Below are 18,671 nucleotides of genomic sequence, written 5' to 3' on the forward strand. Positions count from 1 at the left end.
CCAGTACAGGCCTTTGTGTAAATCAGCCAGTCTGGCTCCTGGTCATTAAAAGAGAATCAGAGCAGTGACATTATACAGGTGTACACAATTACGAGTAAAGGAGCTCAGTCAGGTGCTGCTGTTTACCGTTTCCTATATGACAAGAGGCCACTCAAGGAAGTTAAGATAATACATTTAATATGGATAAAAGGTAATGATTTTTTACACAACAAAAATTGTACAATTCACTGTCAGAGGCAACAGTTGAACCTCCTCAATGGTTTTGATTCACAGCAGTGTTAGATATTTAAAGAGTAGAAAATCAGCTTTGTTACTCTACCCAGTATGAAAATTGGAAGGTCTGTCAATCTTCATGCTCAACAGAATAAACTAGGGTAAAGAAAAAATAGCACTCATAACTCAAACATGTAGGAATTTAGGATCTCTGCTCTGGAGCAGACTGGTCCATCTAGTTTAATTTCATGTGGCCTATGCTGCACATATCAAAGGAAGGCAAACCTTCCTTAGTATTGCACAAAGTTCAGAAGAAATGTCTCCCGTGCTCCAGTATTGCATAAGGTCAGAAAGAAATTTTCCCGTTGGGACAGTATTTCATAAAGTCAGGAAGATATTTTTCCCATGCTATAGTATTGCATGATTGTCAAGATCCATGGTGCAGCGTTGCACCTTCCTTTGAAGTATCCAGCTTAAACCACATGATGCTGGACGAGATGGACGAGTCTGTTCCAATGTGATGATATCTATATTTCTAGGTGACTATCTGAGTCATAGTTGGTTGTCCCTGTATTGATTATAAATGAAACAGACTTCAGCACACTTAGATGAAAGTAATTAATTTAATCATTTACAACTGAATTATGAACTACTGCTTTATGTAGAGGTCATGAAACTTTTTGATATAGGTCACATGTAGGCCAGAGACAGTTTCCCAGATGTTGTCTGCTCACCTCCCTTAAGATCAAAATAAGTAACAGGCTTTCCCTAAGGCATTGATTCACATCCTCAGCTAAGGTTCTGGCCTATTTTTTTTTTTAATGTGGGCGGGGGAGGGGTTGGTGTTTGTAGCTATGTCAGTATGGATTATGATTTTGTTTTCTTGAGCCTGCAACATTAATTGTCCTAAGGCAGCACTGTCTTTTGGCATCATCTGAGACACACTGCACTCTCTCATATAGACATTTTTTTGGTTCTTTTTTGTTCTGTAGTTTACCTTAAATCTAAAATAAAGTAATTTAAACTGAAATCTTAGGGTTATTCTTTGTATAGAGAAAATAGATATGTGGACACAGTTGGCAACGGGCTTTGTTGCAAGGATAGGTTCCTGGGTTAGTGGTTCTGTTGTGTGGTGTGTGGTTGCTGGTGCGGATTTGCTTCAGGTTGGGGGGCTGTCTTTAAGCAAGGACTGGCCTGTCTCCCAAGATCTGTGAGAGTGATGGGTCGTCCTTCAGGATAGGTTGTAGATCCTTGATGATGCGTTGGAGAGGTTTTAGTTGGGAGCTGAAGGTGACGGCTAGTGGCATTCTGTTATTTTCTTTGTTGGGCCTGTCCTGTAGTAGGTGACTTCTGGGTACTCTTCTGGCTCTGTCAGTCTGTTTCTTCACTTCAGCAGGTGGGTATTGTAGTTGTAAGAATGCATGATAGAGATCTTGTAGGTGTTTGTCTCTGTCTGAGGGGTTGGAGCAAATGCGGTTATATCGTAGAGCTTGGCTGTAGACAATGGATCGTTTGGTGTGATCTGGATGAAAGCTAGAGGCATGTAGGTAGGAATAGCGGTCAATAGGCTTCCGATATAGGGTGGTGTTTATGTGACCATCACTTATTAGCACTGTAATGTCCAGGAAGTGGATCTGTTGTGTGGACTGGTCCAGGCTGAGGTTGATAGTGGGATGGAAATTGTTGAAATCCTGGTGGAATTCCTCAAGGGCTTCTTTTCCATGGGTCCAGAGGATGAAGATGTCATCAATGTAGCGCAAGTAGAGTAGGGGCATTAGGGGACGAGAGCCGAGGAAGCGTTGTTCTAAGTCAGCCATAATAATGTTGGCATACTCTGGGGCCATGCAGGTACCCATCGCAGTGCCGCTGATTTGAAGGTATACATTGTCCCCAAATGTGAATTAGTTATGGGTGAGGACAAAGTCACAAAGTTCAGCCACCAGGTTAGCCGTGACATTATCGGGGATACTGTTCCTGATGGCTTGTAGTCCATCTTTGTGTGGAATTTTGGTGTAGAGGGCTTCTACATCCATAGTGAAAAGTTCTGGTGGGGGAGGCAGCATGGAAAAGCTTCCGCCCTGTTGCTGGACCTTTCCTGCCGCCAGAGCCTTTCTCTGCTGCCAAAGTCTTTCCCTGAGGTGAGAAAAGGCTCTGGTAGGGGGAGGGCAGGAAAAAGCTCCAGAAGCAGGGACCTGGAAGAACATTTCCCTTTTGCCTTCCCACTGCCAGAGTCTTTCGCTGCATAAGGGAAAGGCTCCAGCAATGGGGGAGGTAGTGGGCCACTCTATTGCTAAAAACAGCAGTATAGACAGGGGAGACTCTCCTCCGGTGTGTAAAGAACCATGTGGGATATATGTAGGCTGACCAGATAGCAAGTGTCAAAAATCGAGACAAGAGGTGGGGGGTAATAGGTGCCTATGTGAGAAAAAGACCCAAAAATCAGGCCTGTTCCTATAAAATCGGGACATCTGGTCACCCTAGATATATGCCTGAATACATACTTACAGGCTTCAGGCATGTCTATGCTTACTCATCTAAGCAGTGCCTCACCATCAACACTGCTATTTATACCCACACTAGGAGGGCTAGCTGTGTATGTATGCTACACAATGCCATAAGAAGTGTGCAGTGTACCACCTAATGTGGTTACTTTGAATTTACACTGGTATGAGTGAGATCCGAATCAGATTCAGGAAGTGACAGTCTCAGGCCCTGCTCCAGAAAAGATATGCACATATGCTTACCTTGATTCACAGATTCACTGTGAGCAGCTTCATTGCTTTCAGTGAAAAGGCTGAACTGTTTTAGCTGAACGTTTCCAAAAAAATCCAGACTGAGGCGTGTAGGCGCATCTGGCTGGGGATCGTCACTCTCCGGGGCAGCAGGGAACCAGACCGCCTCGCTACTTCTGTCAGGTGTGTAAGGGAATTAGCCTGCCTGAGCAAAGAGTTCAATAGCAAGGCTCAGGCCCTGGGTCAGGGTGGGGCAACCAACAGTCAGTAGCTCAGGGCCCTCAGCCAGGGGCTGAGCAAAGAGTTCAATAGCAAAGTCCAGGCCCTGGGTCAGCGCAGGGCAACAAACAGTCAGTAGCTCAGGGCCCTCAGGCAGGGGCTGAGCAGAGTTCAATAGCAAACTCAGACTCCTGGCTCCGAGTGGCCTGGGATGGGGGAGACTGCCACCCGCGAGATGGGTGGCGGGGGGACGTAGGCCCACCCACGGCACTGCGTCCCAGCCTGGGGCCCTAGCAGTGGCACAAGACCCGCTGCTGTGTCAGTGGGGTTCCTGGCCGCAGTAAACTGACATTGGCTTTGGCAGTGTTGCAGCCTGACTAGGTTCGGCTGCCCCTGGGCTACTTCCTACCTCCCCCTCCAGAGGTACCTGGGTCCAACCGGCATCCTCTAAGGGGTCACACACCATGGGCTCCTCGGGGTAACTGGCACTCGGTTGGCTTGGTGGCTCCTCGGGGTAACTGGCGAACGGCAAGCTTGGCAGCATGTCTGGGCTCGGACTAGCATCAGGCATTGGCTGGTCTGGCCAGTCCTCGAGTCGGCCGCCAATCACCATGGTCTCCTGACTGGGAGCTCTGCCACATGCATCTGGCCTCTCCGGTAGCTGTCTTTCAACTAAGCTCTGGGGTCAGGCTTTTATACTTCCAGTCCTGCGCCTTGACCTCTGAGGGGCGGGCACAGGGTTCACTGGCTCCGCCCACTTTGGCATCCAGAGAGGCTCATCCCTCTCCGGGGCGGCAGGGAACCAGACCACCTCGCTACAAGGCAGAAACCTGTTATGAAAAATTTCAGTCTCAACAGTTAAAGTTTGTCAAAATTATAAGAGGCAGAAAACAGAGTCACAAAATAGAAAGTGTTTGGTATGCTTAATGAGAGGTGTAGCTACCAGCATCATCTACAATTATGAAATGAGCAGAAAAGAGTAAGTGATTTGATTGACTAATGAAGTTCTAACCTGTATAATTATGGGTCAATAGCTGAAAGAGGTCAGAACAACTTAGACATGAATATTGGGGATATCACTGCATTGTTGGAAAATCTTGACTAATCCTAAAAAAGCTAATAGCACATTCGAAAGTATCTATGCAGATCCATAGAAATCTAAGATCTTTCTTATATTTACGCGAACAAAAGAAGTTTGATACATTTGCACCTCTTTAAGACTATCAGCACAGTCACCGGATAGTCAAAATCAATATAATGGAATAAAGCAGTTTGAATAAATGTTCGTCAATAGTCTTGCCATAGGTAAATCAGCAACATATTACTCTCCTATGAAATTTTATAAGACTTACATTTTTTTTTCTGACTGGAAATATTGTGGTAATTCTCAGAGTCTCCAATCAAAAATTATAGTCCTACAGTATTTTATTTTTACAGGATTCTTCTGCATCTAATGCTGGAATTTTTGTGTGTGTGCGGGTATAATTAAGCATTTGTGAGTGACTCTCTAAAAGATACCAAGTGGCTCAGCTTTCTTTTTGATTGTCCTAAATAAATAAATAGCTGAGATTTTCAAAGCTGCTTAAGGAATTTGGGTGCTCAGTTCCCAAATGGGAATTTGATGTCCAGAAACCTGAGGCATTTTTGAAAATCTCAGGCTATGTAATTAATTCAAATAAATCTAGTCTTTTGGCTTGGTTCTTCTCCCCTGGAAGTAAACGACAAAACTTCCTCTGATCTCAAGGGTAGTTAGGTTGATCCTATACATCAAAAATTACTGAATAGTTTCTCTACAGTACAAGACTACCAAATATTAGCAATATTTTTGGCTTTAGCACATTATTCCTTAGTTTAAAGAAGAGGTCCCAATCTGATGGGATTTATGAAAAAAACTACACAATGGATTAAATTTATCCCTAATGCAAACAATTGCATTTCCTATTGACTTTGGACTCTCATTGACTTAAAAGGGAAGTGCATTTGTTTTCTTCAGGCTTGAATTTGCCCAAAGTGAAAGCATTTTTGATGAAAAAATGGATTTAGACCTTCCCACCATGCCTTCTCCCTAGATGCACAGAACACTTGTGGCAAAGTATACAGTATCTCAAAAGACTTTGCAAATATGTGGTCTTGGTACTGTTATCTCAAACATCCATCACTCTAATATGGTATTTGCTCGAAGGGCATTGTTCATCCTTCATGTTCTCCAAAGACATCAGACAGAAATGTCTACTGTCTCCCTTTCAATAGTTTACTCATAGTTTGAACAACGATTGTAGCTTCTAGCTGGGATTTCACACTCAAACATCGGACACCAATCCTTTAAAATATTTTAGGGCTGTAAAATGTAATTATAAATCTAAAGAGAGTGCAAACAATTTACCGTATTTAGCAAACTATAGTAAGCCTTTGGCTTATACAGTGCAATTCATGATGGTTGTGCTGTTTATATTCTCACCATCAGTGCAAGACAATGTTGTTTAAATGTTTTGCATGCCAAGTTCCTGACCTAGTCAGGTGTCTAATAGTAAGAAAAACATTTTCCTGTCATCATTCCACCTTAGGTCATTTTATTGTCATATTCTCATAAGTGAAGCAGCCAGGCCTAGTCAGTGCTTGGATGGGAAACCTCCAGCAAAAAATTAAGTGCTACAGAAAGTGGTGTTGGTGATTCAGTTTCTGGCATTCTTCTCTATGAGTAAATACTGACCATGCTGTTACGATAAGAGATGTTGTACTGCCGGTGTTGAGATGTAAAACCAAAGCTGTCAGCACATGGAGTCAGTAAGATCTCAGAATACTCTTCACAAATGTAAGGATGCTAACCTCTGTGCGCTAGCCAAATATCATCTGAGTAGTTACATTCTGTCTACCTGAAATTCCAAGTGTAGTTTTAATTAGATAATGTATCCAATTCAGTCAGCTCTCAAGTGTTGTTTATAGCCTTAGTTCTGGCAGCCAAGGAGTCACCTATCTGATCCCATCACCCACACATTTATTCTCAAAGTTACAGTCCTAATCAGAACTCCTTTTATTCATGGTGTAGCCCATGAGATATTTCCTTACATTAAATGTGCTCTTGGATCCATTTTTTGAACCCCTCTCTGAAGGGTCACTATATTTCTTGACAATTGTCAGCTTTCTAATAGCTGTAACACCTCTCCTAAACTGTTGCGTAGGGCTGGTCAAAAATTTTCCATCAAAATTGTTTTTTGATAAAAATTTTGGTTTTTGACTAAACAATTTTTTGTGAAGTATCTGCTTTCCACAGAAAATTTTGAATTTTTGTTGAGAAACTGACCACTCAAAATCCCCCCCCCCCCAAATTGTGCTAAATTAAACATGAAAAGCTGGATAATATCTTCCATGATGCACTATGGCCAGGGGACTCACAGGATGAACTACAGTGGCTCAGTAAGAGAGGAGACCATGGGGCATCATGGAGTTGTAGTTCACCCCAGAAATGCAGTTCACAGAGAAGAGTGGGGACCTGAGGAATCTGAACTACAATTCACATGGACAGCTTTTCCAAATTGAAATGTTCAGTTTTTAATTTCTTGCTGGAAAGTTAAAAATTTCTCCAGAAAAATAACCCCTTTTCTGCCTTGCTCTGTTGTTGGGTAGTGTTGTAGTTTTCCTATAAAAGGCAGAACACTCCTCCCCAGAGGTGACTGCATTTCACAGGTGGATGAAGTATTCTTTATATGTTAATACATAAATCTATTGGTAAAGTTTATAGAATGGTTTGGGGGTCTTTGGATGAATATCACTACATACATTTTATTCACTGTCATTTCATGTCTGTTTTAAGGGCATAGATGCTATAGTGCACACAGACTAGAATAGCCTTTATCCATGCTGGGAGTTTTGTCAAATGACAGCCCTCAGTGGCCAGAAACCACAGCAGCTGCATCTGTGCAACTCCTTTGTGCATATCTTCTATTTGAACCTGTGCAGTTTACCCCTGCTTGAAACCAAGTGATTCAAATCACAACTTATACCAGTTTTGACTGTCTACAATAAGGATTTCCAGCATGGCAATTGCTCCAGTATGTGGCTGCTGGAAGAAAGGCAAATTATCAGTGTACACAGGTCCCTAAATTATTTATGGAAAGCTACTGCACACTTTTCAACAGTTTAGAAAGGATTTAAGGACACTATTACAAAATTAAAGCAGACAGAGCTTTATAAAATGCCCCTGAATCCATGCTCATGGGCATTTTTCTTTCTTTTCTCATAAAAGGGATACAGAGTTTAAATTAGAACTTCAGTAAGATGTTATGCCAGAGAACCAGAACTTGGGGCCTGACCACTGAAGTCAACGGGAATTATGGGGATAGAGAGAGCTCAGTGTATCCCAGGGTCAGCCACTTAGTGAACAATCTCCTGGACTTTTCCCACAAAGTACAGAATTTACCCTTGTTTTAAAATTGTATCTGGCTTGCCTTGCTTCTGTAAACTGTGTTAATCAGATTACATTTAATTTGCAACAGAGACATTGTTGACATCCTGAAAGCAGCACTCTAATCCTGCCTGAACAGATGCCATTTCTAACTCTGTCACTCACTGCATGAGTTTGGCCAAGTTGCTTCGTTTCTCTGTCCCTCAGTTTCTTCATCTACAAAATGGGGATAATAACATTTACCTACCTTACAAGGCTGCAGTGAAACTTAATCCAATAACATTTGTAAAGCTCTTTGAAGTCTTTGAGTAAAAGATGCCACATAATTATTGAAACAGAGTCAGGTAGATTTTATGTTGGAGATGATTTTTTTAATTACAAATTTACACACTAAATTACTGACATCACAGAAAATTTAAAAAAAAAAGTTATATTTTCCTTACGATTTCATGATTACAAAACTTCACAAAATTTGTTAAAACTAAAAAAACCTTCATGAGTACATAAATATAATTTTGAGTATAAATAACAGTAACAAAATAAACAGATGTATGTATTCAATAAATTAATTATAAATATTGCATTGGTAGTGAAGTGCTAGGTCAAGAAAATACTAACATTTCCAGTACAGTTTTCTGTATAGAAATACCTATTGTAAATGAAACTTTGGAAATGGGTAATTTTCCTGGACCCCTTGTCTCACATTCCTTTTGTTTTTATTCTCTTGCTCGAATGCTAGCACAGGAGAACAGGACTGAAAGCATCGAATATACATTATGGGTCATATACTACCGAGAATCACTCCACCACATATCAAAGGCAGTATTTGTCCAATTCTGCAACATTGAAGTCAATGGGTGAAGGATCAGGCTTATATGGCCTCGAAAGAACTGCTGATACTTTAAGGAAAAATATAAAAACATACTTGGAAGCCATTTGACCTATACAACGTTTATTTTCTGTCTTTTCCTTCAATTGCTATGGATATTTACATATAACAGGACCTTTATGACCTGAAAGTTAATCTGTTTCTACTGCTTGTTCCCTACCTGATGAACATAATTATGGATTCTGAACAATCCTCAATCCATACATAGAATTCCCACTAACATTAATGAGAATTCTACCTCAGACCAAGGATATTAATACAGGTCCCAGAGAATTCATCAGCAAACATAGGTGAGCCCATAAATAATCAAAGATCCAGTTTTCCAGCATGAGCCATAAGCAATAATCAAAGAAGGGAAGAAAATGCATAATATACAAGCAGAATTATTTCTCAATGCAATGTTTAAAATGGAAATTTGTCCCAGAGCACCAGCAACAGTATTTTAAGAGATAGTTTTAACCCTAGTTCACAGGGTAATGTTTGTTAGGTTTTGTAATCATGTTTTATTACAAATGTTTGTCTTTGAAAAGCTATGAACTGAAGAGGTCATTAACCTCCCTGTGAATGAAAAGCTTTTCCTGCATTTGCTCCTATCAGCAGGAATCCGAGGTGAGCATAAGTAGTAATAAAGTGGTGGAGAAAAATGTTAGTGATCTTATCACCCCAGCCATCACCAGACGGAAGGAATTTCTGCATGTTGTGTATTTTTGTCAGAGGTGAACCAGTTAAGTAGCTATTTAGATTCCCCCCCCCCATGTGATGTGAAAACATGAATAGGTGGTTCTTAGAATGTAGCCTTAGAATGGTGCTACTACCTTACAAGTTTAGTACATTGCAAGAACAATGCTAGCACCATACCTTAAAAGTTTACATATTCTACATATTACTACTGGAAAAGCTAAATAATATCCTGGTTCTGGTAATGTTTCTTAAAAGCCATATTTAAAGTCAGGAGCATTAGTTATTTCTGAAAGCTGGGGCTCTTCACTGGAGATATTTTAGAGGTGATTCCAAAGGGGTCCATGCTGTCAGTTTCAAGAGGTGAAGAGAATAGATCTGATTCAAAAGTATGACTGTAATCACCATATTCCACAAAATCCATTGACTCTACAGGCACGGTGTTGATCATAGGTAAGAAGTGAGACAATGGAAGAAAGTCTTTCCCTTTGAATTGTTGTCTTTGTTTGGCACTACTTAAAGACACAGAAACTCCATATTTCTTTGATTTATATACATTGTAGCCGTCTGGGCGTATCTCCTCTTCAAAGGAGCAATCTTCTGTAGAATACCTGAGCTGAACAGTAAGGAGTGAAGACAATTACAGATATGTCTATGACACTTATCAGATATGATATAAATCTTGTATGTGCTTGACCCTACTCTCCTTGATGTGAGAGAGATTCAAGCCCTCCGTATTATACACAGAATTCATAACAATCTATGAGGTCATTAAAAAATCAACATAGGCCTGATCCACACTCCCTTGAAGTCACTGGGAGTCTTTCCATTATCCTCAGTGATCTTTATTCCAACTATTACCACACAGCTGCTACAGATTGCCCTATTATGATTTTAGGGGGAAATGTTGGTAATCTCTGGTAGAAACCTCAGTTTTATAAATTTTGATTAATGCTGATGTTTTAATTACAACCACGATAGCTAAGGGCCCAATCCAGCAGTCCTAATGCATACAAACCTCAATTTGAATCCCACAGGAGATTTGCCTGTGTAAGGACTGCAAAGATCAGGTCTGCAGAAAGGCATTTTTATAATAAACTGGTGTTAAAATAAAGAAAATTAATAAATAAAAACAACAATAAAAAAGGGCAAACTGCAAGTTTTTGCTTGTCATTTTATTAAAGTTTCTAAAAATGTATTAGTACAGTATCTCTTTCTCATCAGGCATTAAATGTATCAAACAGTTCTACTGTGACACCAATAAAGATTCTATATAGGATAATATATTTTATAACCTGCCTAGCAATTTGTAGAATTTATCTTAGACATAGTTTATAATGTAGATATGGTATGTTGAGATTTTGTGTTATCTCAGACTTTTCCAGATCCTTTAAGTAATCACTATTTTCCTTACAACTCTGGTGTTATTTCTGGCTCAGTCATTCGAGGTGACTGAACTCTGGGCCAATAAAGAAGAATTGCTGATTATGTCTAGGTCTTTGATGATAAAAACAAACAAACAAACAAACAAAAAAACCACAGTGTTCCCGAATGAACTCTCTACCTGTCAAAATATAACCCAGAGCACATTTGACTTCTTTTTTTTTCAGTTGTAAAAAAATCAAACTTTGTCAAATACCATCAACAATGTAGAATAGACTGTTGTGTGTGCTATGGTCACCTTTTAAAAGTACTTTTAATGTTGAAGGAATAATTTTTTTTAAAAAAAACTTGCTTTTCTCTCAGATTAAGACTTGCAATATTTATCAATCTGGACATTACACATTTTGAATGAATGTATATCAGGGCCAGATTGTGAACACTTTACTTCCACAGGTGACCAAATTAGTCACACAAGTAGTCTCACTGAAGTTAATGGAACTACTCATGGAGTAAGGTACTACTAGTCAATGCCTGAATTAAGGTATCACCTTGTAACCCACAGTAGATCCTGCTTTTATACCTTCCGGTCCATCCCAGCACACCACCTCCCAACTCATGCTGAGTAGTACATTTCCCCATTCACTTTCAGAGTAAGGTACTAACCAAAATAAGTAAGGGGAAGAGTACAAATATCCCCTTGGGTCCTGCACAGGCTACTAGGATGGTGGGTCTAGGTGCAGAGGAGTCAGAAGACATTATGCATCAATTCCTTCCCTGCATCACTCTGAAGCAGGTGGGTTAGGAGTGGCCAGCACATTTTAACCAGTGTGGGAGTCCATAATTTGCTGTTAGCATAGGCCAGTAGTAAATGACTTCCTCTTCCATCTCTCAATATACACATACACACACAAGGCATTTGGAGCAGAGTGGAAACAGGGAAAGGATAGTGCATCTCAGAAGACAAATTTTCTATGTGGGCCAAATTCTGCTCACCTTACTTATGTGAGTATTATTAGTGAAGTCAGTGGGACTTCTCATGAGAGTAAGACATACAGGATTTGGCCCAGTACATATACAGGAGTTGGAATGGCTATATGCTACTAACTGTCAAACATGTACCTATTCAGAATATTAATTAATATAATGCAGTATTGCTATAGTTCAATAAACAGTTACAAATTAAGGGCTGTTCATTTTTTCCTCAAAGATTATTACAATAATGCACAGTGCAACTACTAAGAGCCTGCTGCTAGGGAAATCAATGGAAAATCTCCCACTGATTTCAGTGGAAGGAGGATCCTATCTATAGTTATCAGTCACTGAGTATTTCAGTTTGGACATGCAATAAAAACTTCAAACTGACATTTTCCATATATGGTGGTCTGAGCCCCAAACCAGATCACCTCCCTCACCTTTTCAGTTTATTGAAGGTCTGACTTTAGATAATAAAAGCAAGGAAATTCAGACTTGAAAGGCAAATTCTGCCCTAGATACTCAAGTAAAAATCCTATTTGGCCTGATTCTTTTTTCATTAAAGCTCATGGATGTTTTGCCATTGGGCCCACTTCTTCTCCTGTTGAAATCAGCGGGAGTTTTGCTAAGGAAAGTAGGATCAAGCCTTACATTTGCATTCTGGGGAAAATGCACCTCCCACCCATGCAACTCAGGTAGCTACAATGGAGTTACATGGCAATGAATTTGGACCTTTCTCATTAACTCATGCCTTTGAGTAGGTATTGCAGGAGTCTCACAAGAGCAGGACTGTATTTCTGACGTATCTAGCTGATATGCTGAAAAACCTATTCAAAAAGGCATGAGTTAACAACACCATGTCAGAGAATCACTATAGTCCTCAGGCTCCCATAACCCTACAGGTGCATTGTTGATCACAAGTAAGAAGTGAGACAGTGGGAGAGAGTCCTTTCCTTTGAATTCTTGTTTCTGTTTGGCATGACTTAAAGAGATAGCAACCCCATATTTCTTTGATCTATACATATGGTAGCCATCTGGGAGTATCTCCTCTTCGAAGGAGCAATCTTCTGCAGAATACCTAAGCTGAACAGTAAGAAGATAATTACAAATATGCCTGTATCATTTACATTCCAATGCAATGAACATGTTTTAGTTTGATTGCAGATAAATAGCCACATCTCAAATAGGCTGTTTATAGTAGACATTATTGGGTCCTCTCTTCTATGTTAACTAAAAGTGGATAGAAAATTGTAAGAGGGGAAATGCAACAAAGAATGAAAATGGTTGATTGCCCTCCTTATTTTTATTTGTATTAGAAATTCTGGAAAGTTGCTTTCTCATTTGACACTAAACTTAAATTTCTACTAATAAACATTACAGTTTCATTAGACACTAATAGTGACAAAAGTAATTAGAGAGTAATGACAAAAAGTAAACAGCTCATAGTTCTGTCTACATGTTATCAACTCTCTATAGTAAGAGAACTCAACCATTGAATCTTACACATTACTTTAGGTAGGGGGCTCTGAGACCTATTAAAATGAAAGCTTACAGCAAACGCGCACTATTTATCTATTGCCCGGTGTTATTTGTGTTATTGCCCATTGTCATATCCACTAACTGCCTCGTTATACATTTTGATTTCCTTGCTCCTTCGCGGAACTCAGACTCTTCACGAGCTGCTTGGTGGTAGAGCAAAGATGTGATCGGCTCAAGTTGTTTTATCTGGACGCTTCCAGATAAAACCATAACAAGCCTTGCGAGCGGATGCAACCATCCCCCTATTTGCTATGGCCTTTCCCATGCCGATTCAGTGCCGGCCCCCCGACCTGTTCAACCTCCCTTGCCTGTAACTTACAAGTCCATGCAGCTTCCCGTCTTCTTCCATGCAGAGGTACCGGGAACTGTGGACGCCCTTGATCGCCACCGTGCGAACTGCCACAGCCCTGATTTCCAGCAGACCTATGCACCAAAACCAAAACAGCGTTCAGATGAGGGGGGAGAGGATCGCCATCTGCAAGCCACACACCCCCTCACCCCACCGCCTCTCTGGGCTACATTTCGCAGGTAATCGGAGGTGAAACTCGTCCTGTTCCCTTCACAAAGGAGCCCTTACTGGCAGGTAGCCAAGCGCACGCTTGCCTGTTTCCAGTGCTATGGGAGAATGCAGCCTTAGAAGCTCACTAAGGGAATCCAGGGCGTGGGGCTCCATTCCTTTAGCCGAGATCCTGTTAATGAGCAAGACCGCAGCTTTCCCTTATACTTACTGCGGGGGCTCTGAATGCTGGTGCCATCCACCTTGCCATCACTGTTGATCCTCAGGAAGTAACTGAACAGACCGTGTTTGCTGGCTGTGTATAGGTGCCTTAATCTAATAGGTTCCCCCCAGCCATAGTTCACATGTGGCCCTGCATCAGAGAAAGGCAGAGATCTGACGACCATTGCAAAGCAGAGTCCAAGCAGAGCCAGGGACGTGTACGGTTTGCACAGGCTCCTCCACATCTTTTCCAGGTTATTTCAATTGCAAGAGGACTCCAGGCACAGAACCCCCCTCCCCCCCCGCCACGCATACAGAGGCGCAAGTGCCACTAAAGAAAAGGCAGTGGCTTGGTGCTTTTTGAGCTAAATGCTTCGGAGATGTAGTAAATGCAAAGCCAATCCCCCTGCCTTTTTATAGGTCTCTGTTATCAGCCCAATCGATACGGCTAATTCCAATTCCAATATAGAGACTATTTCATAGAAGGAGTTAGTCAGATCAGTCACAACTCCCCCGCCCCCCAAGTATTGATTGGATGACATCATTTCACAGGGGACACCCTAGGATGTTGTTCCCCCCCCCTTCCCTAAAAGCTTTATACAGAAATCTCTTTCTTATTTGGAATCTAGCATTTCTTATGCCTAGCAAAGCAGAAATGTGTATTCGGGTGTAAACACGTACATACCGGTGCAAAACTACGCAGCTTGGGATCGGCACTGACAATGCAAGTCCTGGCACTGAAGTGGGAAACCAAGAAAGACGGTTTTCAGTCTGTGCGGGACAACTTCAGAGTCCGAATTGTTCTCTTGCCCACACAGTGCCGCGTTTCAGAGTTGGGGGCGGAGGGGGGGGGGGAAGACAGATGTAGTTGTGTATAAATCAAAATCAATCAATCATAAATGAAGGTAACCCTAGGGACATCTTTTGTGGCCAAAGGCAGGAGTCATATACATGACAAGAACGATTTGATTAAAGATCACAATGCCCTAATTTACCCATGAAAGCTCAAATTCTTTGTTAAAGTCAATCAGCTGTTTGGGAGGGATCTAAAGCCCACTTCCCCCGGTATTTCCCTTTCAAAGAGAAAGTTAATGTCCTTAAAAAAAAGGGGGGGAGGGTTCACTATTAAAGATACAGTATTAAACATATCAATACTAAGCAAAACATTAAATGTGAAGAAGGCTCCCCTTAGTTTCTGACACTACGACAACACCTTTCCGCCTTCATATACTACTTCCCCACATCTCCCTATTCACTACCATGGCTCTGAGATACTGCAGAATAGGTGAAAGATAACCTTTTCCCAACTTCCCTGATGAACATTATGCCAGAGAAGAGACTGAGAAGGGTGTGACCTGACGTTAGCACCCACCTTTATAATTACTCACCCTTTGTTCCAGAGGCAGGTGCAGTTGGAAAAGTATCAGAGTAGCAGCCGTGTTAGTCTGTATTCGCAAAAAGAAAAGGAGGACTTGTGGCACCTTAGAGACTAACAAATTTATTTGAGCATAAGCTTTCCTGAGCTACAGCTCACTTCATCGGATGCAACTTCATCCGATGAAGTGAGCTGCAGCTCACGAAAGCTTATGCTCAAATAAATTTGTTAGTCTCTAAGATGCCACAAGTCCTCCTTTTCTTTTTAACAAAGAGGTGGAAGCACTCTCCACCTGCTTTCCCGAGAAGCACTTTGCGGCCATAGATTATCTGAGACATAACAATAGCGTTCATAATTGATAACGTCAAGCATACAAGTAATTCATTTCACACTCACTCCCAATCAAGTAGAAGCAAGATGAGTCAGTGAGGAATACTCAGCAGCTTTGCAGTTGGTGGCTGATGAACAGGGGGCTCAGTTCCCATTCTTTGTATGGGAAAGGTTCTGAATATGCAACCTGTAATGGAGAGTGCTTGTGCGGGACAGGAAGCCAGTTTTTGATCTACGTATGGTCCATAATTAAGTGCCACCCGTCAGGCAATATACAAATCACGTGCATTGGACTTTACTATCTGTACGTCATTCTCTCTTTGGCCACTAGATGGAGCTTTAAACCTTAACTCTCAGTTCTCTCCCACACACTTCCCTGTTAGGGGTAAAGCTGGGGGTGAAATCTTGACTCCATTGAAGTCAATGGGAGTTTTGCCATTTCACCCATAGCTTTTAAATACTATATTATGTTACTGAGATGGAGCTGTTTTGTGTTATCCTTGTTACAAGGCTAGCAAAAAAATAAATAAAAATATATCTAATAAAACTATATTATCCCCACACATCTCTGGGCCCCCAAATTAAAATAAATCCTCTAATATTGTGCCTTAAATGACATTTCAGATAGCTATAGGAAATGGAGAATAAAGTTGTGTGAGTCCTTGATCATCTGTGGAGGAACTCTATGCACTACCATTCAAATCTCCACACCTTTTTCTTAAATCAGCCTCCTTCTTCCTCTATACCAAATGCCACCTCACTCTCCTCCTTTGAGTCCCTCCTAAAAATTCACTTATTTTAGCTTGAAGTTCACTACTAACTGTGGCACAAGCAGTTGGGTCACTATTATTACTATGTTTTCTGTGTTCTGCTTATTTAACTTCTCGGCGTCTAGGCTCTGCAGAAAGCAGCTTCCATTTTGTGAAGTAGAGCAGATGCAGCAGGTTACAGAGGAGATACACAAACACTGTGCTTTGTCATGGAGTCTTTACGTTTGTGTTTTCTTATTTAATGAACCTGAAAGAATATAATTGCTCTTTGTATATGGAAAAACATATCACTAATTAGGGGTGATGTTGCTTTTTTAAATTTTATCTATGCTTTACAGTTCATTTGAGGTTTTGGGGTTTTTTTTGTTATACCTTGTAGGTTGCTGCTAATTTTCTTTTGTTCATGTTTATTGCACTTTAAAATAATTATAAGGGGTGCCTACAGTGTAAGCTAGGTACCCATAGGATTTTAGAACCCTAACTAACAAATAAACGTCTTTTCCCAATCACAAGATGCGTTTAAAAATACAAATAAAAATAAAAGACAGACAATCCCCTCTGAAACTACACAGTGCCTGCCAACTCAAATAATGCAATATGTATATCTTTTGTTACTTTCCTACCTCCATCCCTCTGTCTGTACACTTCCAGCACCATCCTACCAACTCTTACTCCAGGGAATAACTTTACTCAGAAAATAAGTCTTATTTAGTTCAATTAAACTACTTATGTACATAAAATTATTCACATTAATATAGTTTTGCAGGATCATGCCCTTATGCCTGCATCCTGCAAACACTAATTCACATGTTTCATTTTACTACTGTGAATAGCTCACAGAAGTAAAATTGCATAAGTGTTTGAATCATCCTGGCCTTAGATTGTATGGTTGGCAGAGCATGAATCTTGTCTTCTTATATTTGACCCAGATTTTCAAAAGTGACCAATGATGTGGGGTGCCTCAATTTTTGGGTACTTAACTTGAAAAGGAGCTGAATTTTCAGGGCATGGGTACTCAGTAATTTCTGATAATCAGTCACTCCTGCAAGATATCTCCAGCTGGGCACCCAAAAACTCAGACACCCCAAATCACTAGTCTCTTTTGAAAATATGGGCCTGTAAAGCCTTTCACAACTTTACAGCGCTATGGAAATAATAAATAGTAACAAGGAGTAGGAGACCCTCATTTTTTCTCTACTGATTCTGCAACATCATTACACTACTGCTACAAAGGCAGTTGCTCAGCAACCTTGGGCCCCACAGCAGTTGTGCATGTTACTCACCCTGGCTACATGTGCATATTTCAAGGAATAGAGCACCTCTCACATAAAGAGGGTACAAACTGAAATGAATCGGAGAGCGGGTTTTTCAGCCAATTGGTATGCATTTCAATAAACTGGAATGAAATAATAATAATGATACTAATATGGCATTTTCCACCTGAGGAGCTCAAAATGCTTTTCAAACATTAATGAATCAATGCTCACAACTCACCTATGAATTCAGTAAGTATTAATATCCCCATTTAAAGATGAGGAAACTGAGGCACAGAGAAGTAAAGGAATTTGCCCAAAGTCACATTACAAGTCAGTGTTACAGCTGACTAAAAGCCATTATCATTCAACAGCTGTTAAGAGGCCTGTGTGAAATTAGTTTATTAATTATTAATTACTACTATTATTATTACTTATTTTATTATTATTTAGGCTGGAATTTAAGTATCCAACTCCCATTGAAATTCAGGTCCAATGGGAACTGGAGCATTTGACTCCCTTAGGCAGGTTTGAAAATCTCAGTGATGATGTATATTGGCCAATCTGGCTCCATCATGAGATCTTTAATGACATGAAAATCAAAAAGCAATCCTACAAGAAGTAGAAACTGTTAAGGAGAAGGAGTACAAAATAATAACACAAGCATGTAGGAACAAAATCAGAAAGGCTAACGGTATGTCTTCACTAGCAATGTTAAAGTGCTGCCACTGCAGCGTTTTAACATGGCTGTGTAGTCATGGCACCAGCGCTGGGAGAGAGCTCTCCCAGTGCTATAAAAACTCACCTCCATGAGGGGAGTAGCTCCCAGCACTGGTGCACTATCTACACTGCCACTTTACAGCACTGAAACTTACAGCGCTTGGAGGGGGAGGGGGTGTTTTTTCACGCCCCTGAGTGAGAAAGTTGCAGCGCTGTAAAGTGCCAGTGTAGACAAGCCCTAAGGCACAAAATGAGTTATGCCGAGCAAGGACATAAAAGACAATAAGAAGAGGTTCTTTAAATACATTAGGAGCAAGAGAAAGACAAAAAATAGTGCAGGTCCTTTATTTAGCAGTGAAGGAGAGCTAATAACTGATGATATCAAGAAAGCTGAGGTATTTAATGCCTATTTTGCTACAGTCTTCACTGCAAAAGTTAATGGTGACCAGATATGCTACATAATTAATTTTAACAAGGG

At 40.7% G+C, this 18,671-nt stretch overlaps 1 protein-coding gene across 1 annotated transcript; it reads right to left on the reverse strand.

The window, feature by feature from the left end:
• Positions 1 to 9,201: 9,201 nt before the first annotated feature.
• On the reverse strand, positions 9,202 to 14,202 carry FGF19 (fibroblast growth factor 19). The gene is made up of 3 exons (XM_038406689.2): positions 13,756 to 14,202; positions 13,347 to 13,450; positions 9,202 to 9,749 (listed from the first exon to the last, which is right to left on the reverse strand). Exons 1-3 carry the CDS (start codon positions 13,988 to 13,990, stop codon positions 9,417 to 9,419), a joined length of 672 nt encoding a protein of 223 aa, XP_038262617.1. The 5' UTR covers positions 13,991 to 14,202; the 3' UTR covers positions 9,202 to 9,416.
• Positions 14,203 to 18,671: the final 4,469 nt, after the last annotated feature.

This window comes from Dermochelys coriacea, chromosome 6, assembly GCF_009764565.3.
Source record: "Dermochelys coriacea isolate rDerCor1 chromosome 6, rDerCor1.pri.v4, whole genome shotgun sequence".
Taxonomy (NCBI): Eukaryota; Metazoa; Chordata; order Testudines; family Dermochelyidae; genus Dermochelys; species Dermochelys coriacea.